This window comes from Lepidothrix coronata, unplaced genomic scaffold (genome assembly GCF_001604755.1).
Source record: "Lepidothrix coronata isolate B3197 unplaced genomic scaffold, Lepidothrix_coronata-1.0 Scaffold10, whole genome shotgun sequence".
Taxonomy (NCBI): Eukaryota; Metazoa; Chordata; class Aves; order Passeriformes; family Pipridae; genus Lepidothrix; species Lepidothrix coronata.
In genome coordinates, this window is record NW_016690190.1 from 5,798,884 (window position 1) to 5,808,080 (window position 9,197).

At 47.7% G+C, this 9,197-nt stretch overlaps 1 protein-coding gene across 5 annotated transcripts in view; it reads right to left on the minus strand.

Annotated features, from left to right (window-relative positions):
- BICD1 (BICD cargo adaptor 1) overlaps positions 1 to 6,244 on the minus strand; it is a 171,280-nt gene extending 165,036 nt beyond the window's left edge. For all 5 annotated transcript variants that reach the window (XM_017804894.1, XM_017804891.1, XM_017804893.1 and 2 more), the window contains exon 1: positions 6,032 to 6,244. In XM_017804894.1, coding sequence (XP_017660383.1) covers positions 6,032 to 6,244 — 213 coding nt within the window. The remainder of the gene's footprint in view (positions 1 to 6,031) is intronic.
- Positions 6,245 to 9,197: the final 2,953 nt, after the last annotated feature.

Below are 9,197 nucleotides of genomic sequence, written 5' to 3' on the forward strand. Positions count from 1 at the left end.
AAGACACTGATGAGGTCCCCTCTCAGTCATCTCTTCTGAAGGCTGAACAGGCCCAGTTCCCTCAGTCTTTCCTCGTAAGAGAGATGCCCCAGTCCCTTAATCATCCTCCTTGCTCTCCAGTGGACTTGCTCCAGGAGCTCCTTGTTTCTCTTGAATTGAGGAGCCCAGAACTGGACAGAGCACTCCAGATGTGGCCTCACCAGGGCAGAGCAGAGGGGCAGGATCACCTCCCTCGACCTGCTGGCAATGCTCTTGCTAATGCACCCCAAGGTAGCCTTGGCCTTCTTGGCTACAAGGACACATTGCTGGCTCACAGACAGCTGCTTGTCCACCAGGACCCCCAGGTCCTTGTTTGCAGAGCTGCTTTCCAGCAGGTTGGCCCCCAGCCTGCGCTGGTATATGAGGTTATTCTTCCCCAGGTGCAGGACCCTGCCTTTGCCTTTGTTAAATTTCAGACAGTTCTTCTCTGCCAATCTCTCCAACCTGTCAAGGTCCTTCTGAAGGGCTGCACAGCCCTCTGGGGTATCTGCCACTCCTCCCAGTTTTGTGTCATCACTGAACTTGCTGAAGAGGCATCTGCCCCTTCATCCAAGTCATTGATGAGTAAGTTACCCAGTACCAACCCTTGTGGGACACCACTGGTTACAGACCTCCAATTAGACTCTCTACCATCATCGTGAAGAGCCTGGCTCTGTCATCTGAATAAACTCCTTGTATGTATGGACAGGCTGCTGCTGAGTCCCTCAGAGCCTTCTCTTTCCAGGCTGAACAAGCTCAGATCCATCAGGCTCTCCTCACAGGGCAAGTGCTTCAGCTCTTGACCATCTTTGGTGGTCCTCTGCTGAACTCAGTCTGGCTTATTCATGTCTTTCTTGTATTAAGGGATCCCAAACTGGATGCTGTTTTCTAGATGTGGTTTAACTGCCAGTTTGAAAGTGATAATCACTTCTCTCCATCTACCAGCAATGCTTCTGCTACTAGCAGTCCAGGATGCTGATAGCCTTTTCAATGTGAGGGCACACCGCTGTCCCACATTCAGCTCGCTGTCCCTCAAGGATCCCCAAATCCTTTGCCATAGACCTGATTCCCAGTCAGTCCCCAGCCTGTAATAACTGATTTGCAAGCTGCTGCTTGATTTTGCAAAGGCATTCCTTATAAATGCACATCCCAAAATAAACTGCTCTTTCAGTAGCAGGGTATGCCCTAGAGACAGAGGGAGTGTTGGCTGGACTCTGGAGGAGACAACAGTGCAAGAGAGCACCTGAGTACAGTCCTTCCAGGTCTACAGGTCCCTCTCACCCTTGCCCTGCCCTCACGGCCTTTCTGAGTGACACAATGTCAACAGACCCCAAAGACAAAGTGATGAGATCAGGATGACATGCTGAAAATGTTCAGCCTCATCTGACACAAGCCCACAGACACTGTCACTGGAAGGAGGTATAAAGATATACTGAGATGGCATCAGTTCACAGCTCCCAAGCTCCATATTTGGAACACATTCAGCTTTGTGGGGAATTGAGAACATCTAAGTGGGATTTATGAGCCACTTCACACTTTCCTAAGCATCCTGTGATGTAGACAGGTGTGCAGAGCAACCATTTAACAGGACTGTATTTGGGATAGGAAGTTTCCCCTTCTTCTGCCCTTTTTGGATCCAGAGAAGTCCCACCAAATGTGCACTTCAAAGATGGAAGAGGCAGAGGTGATTCAAGCAGTAGGAGTGTGAGAGGTTTTGGGGGAGCTGGTGGGGCAGCATCGCTTCAGAAGAGAGAAGAGATGGAGCTTGAGTCACCTGTGTTAAAGTAGTGCAGGGAAGAGCAGCCCAGAAAAGAACCTGCCAGAGAGGCCTTCAGCTCTATGTCTCAAAAACCATTTTCAGCCACAGACCAAGAATTGCTTCTGGAAGCCCTATTAAGTAGTATTGTGAGTAAGCACTTCACAATCATTGATACAACATTTCTGCGAGGTAAAGAAAACAAGGACCTGCCAAGAATAGGGCTACTCACCAATAGCCTGGTTTCCAATAACTTACCAAGGATAATTGTGTTTAAAGTAAAGCAAATATCAAACTGCATCTTCATCCTGTAAATCAGATAGCCAGTGCTATGTGCAATCCAGTGGAAGAGTTTATCTCCACAGAATGAAATACACAAAAGCCAAGAAGCCAAGGGAGATATTGCCTAAATTAGTCAGTCAGAGAGGGCGTTAAGGAGAGGAACTTGAGGATCTACTCAGTTGCTATGTTTATGACTTGATTCCCAAAGAGAAATCTTTGCTAGGATTTCTCAGGCCTAACTGTCTTGCAGAGTTGGACACCGAAGCTGCCTTCCATCCCCATTCTATCATGAATAAATGTGACTGATGTTTCTCTGCTTTAAAAACTTTATGGACCACAGGTGCCCAGTAGCTAATCAGGGAATCACGGAATGGCTGAGGCTGGAATGGACCCCATTGCTCAAGCAGTGACAGCTACAGCAAACAGCTCAGGCAAGAAGATCAATTTGAAGCCATTTTACACTTCTTTAGAAGAAATAAAACTAACAACACACATTATTCTTACAGAAGATGCAATTTGAACATGTAAGAACACAGATAATAAAACCACTAGAAAATCTTTTCCATAAAATATGCTGGTAATAAACTCCCAACTCAGCAAGACAATGAAAACAAGCTACCCTCAATCCCATGAGTCTCAGTCTCTCGGTTCTTACAGAGTGCAGGTTAAAAGGCATATCTGCTAAAGTAACTTTCTGAACAGGGGCCCTAAAACTATAGTGTTTTACCAAAGCACCAAAATTGCACTAGATTGAGATGTAATTGACTCAAGTGGAGAAACATCATTTTTAGACAGAAAAAAAACCCACCAAGCCCTATGAAAATTAATAAAGCTTCAAATAATAACAATGTTTTTGTAACATAAGTCAATCTCATGGCCCAAAACATCAGTCTTGGGCTAAAGCAGAGACCTCTGAATACAGCAGAAGAAACATCAGAGGTTACTAAAACAATTCATATTGCATGGTGGATAGCATATATCCTGTACACGAGTATTAATATTTAATGTAATAGATTGCAATTTGCTTTTACTTCAACATCCTATAATGGCCTTACACTCCCATCTCATTCTCCAACAATGGAAATTACCATATAGCTGAGGTTCTGTATTGCCATCTATATGGAAAAGGACTGCTGAAGTTCACTGGAGCTTTGGATTGCCAAGGAGCATAAGAGAAGGCTTCAGATCCCAGACTGGTAAGCCATGGCTGAGTAGTTAAAGACAGGCAGCTCCGTCTGCTGAGCAATAAATACAATGAGCTCCTAACAACAGAACAAAATTCAGTAATGAAACAGTTAAAAAATAAAGTCTTGCCTCAACAAAACTTAAATACAGTAACTGAATCTGCTCAGAGAAGGTCTGCAGAAGGAGAGGTAGTAGTCCTGACATAATCCTGCCCACCCTCTTGCACCTGCTATTGCTCATGAATGGACAAACTACTTGTTTCAGCACAAACTTGAGGCCTAATTTCTACACCCCAGTATGACTTCAGAGAGGCTGCAGATGTAGCGAGGTAAGAGCAGGGGCAGAGATTCCTGCTGGGAAGTCTTCCCAGCTCCTGCTAGTCAGTTGGTCAGTCATGGCATTTGATGTCCTGCCACTGGCCAGCATGTCCAGTAGCATGCTGGAGTAGGAACATGACCCTTCTCCACACATTTTGTACAGAGCTTTAATTAAAAATAAAAGCTGTTTTCAGATGACTTCTGCCACTTTGAGAGCTTTCAGACAGAATCCTACAGCCCCCAAACCTATGACTCCAACTCTCCAAAACAGTTTGCCTGAACTACACCTGAATTCTGCCTCACTAGTGTCGTAAGAGGTGCCATCTGTTTGTGCCTCACCGTCATGACTCTGACTTGTGCTGATGGAACAGGCATAATGGAGGTGGTAACACAGAAGCTAGAAAACAGATTACAGCAATAAGAAGGGCTAAGAGCAAATTCTCCTTCACAGGGTTGCATGCACAGTAAGAATCCGTGGTTTCTGCTATAAAGGTTAGAAGCAAGAAATAAAAAATCTCTTGCAGCCTAGGCGGGGGATGGAAATGCCCTACCTGCTGCTAAGGAGAGCTCTGGAATTGAGAGCCCCAGGTCTGGACTGGAAACTGGAGAGGCTCCACTCTTGCTTAGAATCAGGCAAGCTACAGGAATTCTCCTCTTCCTGTCTCCTCAGTATCCATGCTGTGGTTGGCACAGCATGAAGGCATGGTCCCATGGGACACATTCTGGGCTGCAGAGCATGCAATCCCATTGACTTCAAGGGTAGGTAAGCAGGAAGAGAGTTTGTGCCCATCTTTGATTTCAGTTAACCGTGTTGACTCATCCCTCTAGTTTAAGAATTTCAAGTCAATTCCTTGCACTATCTGTGACCATGTGCACCCATGTGTGATCCTGGCTTCTGATCGGACTTCTTTTGTACATGCTTATGATGGGGTAACAGCTAGCTGCAGCTCTGCTTATCTCTTTCTTCTCCTTCTTCTTCTTTTTTTGCCTAGAAATTGCGTTGCCCTTTTCCCCCTTAATTCTGTTCCTCTGTTAATGTCAGGTCATTTCAAATAGCACTGCCTTCATGCCAGTTCAAGTTAGGTGTCTCTGTCACTCAACCTGTGATTACTGGTTTCAAAGTCCTGAGCCTACTGCATAGGCTCAGGGGGGTGGGGAGGCAGAGATCAAGTTTAAGGAGATCAGTAGGTTTTTCTGAAAAACAGCTTTATTCTTCATATAGAAAATATAATGTTCTCAACTCTTCTGGACACTGAACCAAGTCTGTAGCATAACTCATTTACCTGCAAGTAAAATGAAACCTTTATTTTATTAAAAATACTTCCAAAAGGGCATCAGTCAGTATTCTAAAGAATATATTCATATATAACCTAAATTTTTAAGTGGCTTCCCTCAATATGGATTATGTTCATGGTTTCTAACAGAAATCTCATTAATTCTAACGGAATTTCTACACGTTACATATAGCATAATTTTTTTTGTTGAACAAAAAGATACATTTTAAATTTGGGAGAGTATCTGTCTGGTACTTTTATCTTCTCTTTACAAAACATGTAGCCAGTTACATTCTAAGATAGCATAAAAATACCATGAAGTGTAGAGCTGTGAGTGCTGCAGATGTGTGCACGCACACCCCTTCTGTAGCTCCCGTGTATGTGCACCATATCAATCTCAAGTTACTTCCCTTAATGATGAACACAGGAACAGTGACGATTTTTCAGTCATATTTAGCAGAGCTGAACGTTAAGGTGTAGCACTCACCTACTTTATACTTCGAATGTTACAAAAACACATTTAAAAGATCACCTCAAATCACCTCTCCAATCAAGTCTTTTACCCTTTCAGCATGACGCAGAAGTTTAATTTCCACTGATGGGGGAGTGACCTGGAGACTGTTGTACGGTTACTTCGCCTCCCTCCTCCCCCCTTAATGGCAGCGGTTCCCCTCACTGCCAGAATAAAGCGGGTCTATAAATAACTTCAAAAGGAATTGTCTCTCTCCTCACGCACTGCAGACAGCTGTTTACACAGATCCCAAGTCCTTATACAGTGGGTTTGCCCAGCTCTCATCCTACGGGCTGTTTCATCTCCTCTTCCTAAAAAAAAGCCTTGGGTGATGCGATGGAGGTAGGACCTGAGGGACCCTCCACTGCCGCAAACGCCTGTTCCCAGAAGTTGTGGCTGCCGGCGGCAGCGGATGGAGCGCGGCCCCGACCCCGGGGAAATTTCTCAGGGCAAGGGGTTTGTGATCCCGTGTAATCCGTCCTTAAGCTCCATGGTCCCGGCTGATCCTCGGCCCCGGGAAACCCCTCCTCCCCATCCCACGAACCCCGCAGCCGCTCCGGGGCCCGCACATCACCACATCTTTGCCCGCGCACCTGCAGGGGGCTGGCCCGGGGCCCCGGGGAGGGACTCGCGTGGGGCGCCCCCGCACCTGCCCGCACCCCCGAGACAAAAGCCCGGGCTGGCTCACCTCCTTCAGCTGCTCCAGCTCCTGCTTGAGGCCGTCATACTCCGCCTCCAGCTCATCGTACTGCTGCTTGAGGGTGAGCTTCTCCTCCAGCACCACCAGCCCGTACTCCGCCGCCTGGATCTTCTCGTGGGTCGTCTCGGAGAGCTCCCGGGTCAGGCGCTCGATCTCGCTCTTGTAGTGGTCCGCGCCCTGCAGCACCTCCTCCGCAGCCATAGCCCCGCCGGCACTGCCGCGCCGCCGGCGAGGCAGCCAGGGGGCGGCCGCGGCCGAGGGGCGGCACCGGCGGCCTGGGGACGGCGGTGGGGACCGGGATGAGGATGGGGATGACGCCGGGGGTCGGAGCCGCCTGCGGCAGCCGCCGCCGAGCTGCGGGGGCGGTCCGCCCCGCCGCAGCCGCGGCCCCCTCCTCCCCCCGCCGGCCGCCCGGGGCGCGGCGAGGCCGCGCTCGCCTCCCCCGGCCCTGCGGCGGCCCCGGCGGCGGGGGCGCCTGGGCTGGCGGGCGGGCGAGCGGGCGGGCGAGCCCCCGCTGCCCGGGGCGGCGCGCTGGAGGCCGGGGCGGCGAGCGGGGCGGCCGGGAGCGCGCCTTCTCCCGGCGGCTCCCGGCGAGATGCTGCTGCTGGCGCCCGCCTCTTCCCGCGGCGCCGGCACCGCCGCCTCCCTTCCACACGGTCCCTCCCCTGCGCTCTTTAAGATGACAGCGTCCTCAGGTCTGGCATTCCCGCCGGGAAAGAAGAAGGGAAGCGGCGCTGAAGCGCGGCGGCACCGGCAGAGGCTCCAGGAGCGGTGGGTGCCGCGGGAGCCCGCCGCCGATCCAGCCGGGATGGCGGGGATGCGCCTGCGGGGCTGCTCCTGCCCGGTGCCCCCTCCCCGCCCCTCCGCGGTGTCAGCGCCTCTCGGATTTTCTCAGCGTGTTGCAGCCGTGGCCACAACATCAGCGGCGGTGCGGGTAGAAATAGAAAGGGAGATGCAGCCCAGCAAACTGCGGGAGCGGGAGGATGGCCTCAAGTATTCCCCTTGCTATTGCGGGAAACTGGGAAAGAAGAGCTACCTGCTCCTTTCCCTTTCCCCGGTGAATGAAGGCACATGGGAATGGTCAAGGGAACCTGGATGCGAAACAGCAGTGAGGTCGGGGCTTTGGGCTAAGGCCACTCTTCCATCACCATTAGCACCAGGTCTCTGTGCCACTGATGAGACAGCGGGACAAAACTGATTCAGCTCAGACGCGGTCACACCATTGTTTCTCTGTCAAATTAACCGGAGGACCTGATGCATAGATTATGTCAGTTTTATGCTGGCTTTTTGCTGGCTGCAGAAAGACAGATGCTACTTGTCGAGCATAAAATTAGAGTGGTGCAGACAGACAGTAACTGATCTCATACAAAGCCTGCCAGTAAAAAGTTAACACACCAGATCAGGGCATTTTACATATTTGAACTGGAAGAGTGATTTCATCCAGGATCAATGTCATAACATACCATGCCATAGCTAGTTGTTTTGTTTTTTTTTTTGGTACTAGGATTCTTAAACTCAAATTTACTGTTTCTTCAAACTATGGCCTTCAAACCAGCCTGAATTGATATTGATCAAGTTTTGCTTTAATTACTAGCAGGACCCGTTTTTCACATTTTACAGACCTTTTTTTTTTTATTATTTTTTTTTAATATTAGTTCTTTAAAGGTTGGCATTTGAGTCAGACTTTCCAGGAAAGGAAGGTGGGTTTTTAACACAGAAGTTATGTCTAGAAGATAGATATCACTGCCCAGCAATGCAGTGCTGTATTGGCAATCAAAGACATAGATTCCCTTTCTTGCTGACCTGAAAATGCAGTTTTAAACAGGCCACATACCCTTTATACTGTAGCTTCCCCATGTCTAAGAAATAGGTAGAAATGTTTAGACTTCTCAGCACAGTTCTTTGAGATCTGCAAATGGAAACACTAACACTAGTTATATAATATATGCATCCAGTATATAGCATATATCTATTTTATAAATATATGTGCATGCGTACATAACTAGTACATTGTAATCCATCCTATATAAACACTTCTCATTGCCTAGATAACATACATGGAAGGAGCAAGCAAAGTAATAAACATTCTGTCAATTTTTACCTTGAAAACAGCTTCCAAAAATGCACATTTTTAATAAATTCTACTGTAGAACCAAGCGTGAATATTAATAGGAAAGAAGTGTGAATATTAATAGGCAAGGAGAGTGAGTGGCTCTCATCGATGACTAAATGTCATAACAAAGAGGAAAACACCACTATTCCAATTGTAATTCCCATCATACAGCTAACCTCAACATCCTTTTCCTAAAAGAGGATGAAAGAATCCACAACTCAGAAGGGTAAAGCCCACCCAGAATCCAAAGCAGAAGCAAAATATTGTCTCAAGAGCTTTTGCAAATTCTGTTCTAGCTGTCTCCCTCAGCTTTGCACCTATGCCACTGTACGAGCGAATGTTTTGTGAGCATTCTTTCAGGAATGGATCAGAAAATAAAAAGCTTAAGACCAGTGTTAAAAATGAGTGGTTGGGTCAAGGACAGTGTGGAAACTGGCTGAAGCAACTGGATGCCTATAGCTAATCAAGCCTTGGTGTAACTCCACTTAACATCATTTATTTGACAATCTCTCTCACAACCCAAGGGCAGCCTCACCACCTGTCTGAACATCTGCACCCCCGTGAGGAAACCTGGCATCTTACAATGTGTCAGATTTTCTGCAATACCTCAAAAGAAAGTTCAGAGTGAAGTCCAGGTACTGTGCAGTGTGCACCAAAGTACAGTGATTGAGAGGTCCTGAAGCTACTCTACATTGAAAACATGCCCATGCCCATGAATAGCTACCATTATACCTGTTTATTTGCATCTTGCCTCCTAAATATAAACAATATCAAACCTGGTAATGTTTATCTTTGTTTTACAAGTCTGCTGCTTCAAAAGTCTTCTTTTAAAAGTCCCCAATCGTTGGGGGACTTCTGTTGTCAGTTGTGAGTTTCTCTGCACTGACTACACCTGGGCTGGTCAGCACAGACACGGATGTATACATTCAGACATATATATTTCATTCAATGAATCCCACCTTTTCACTTCTCTACCTTTTCCTAGGCCTTAAAACTAGCACCTACATTCTGTTGTTGAGATCCTCCATCCGTATTTTTAAT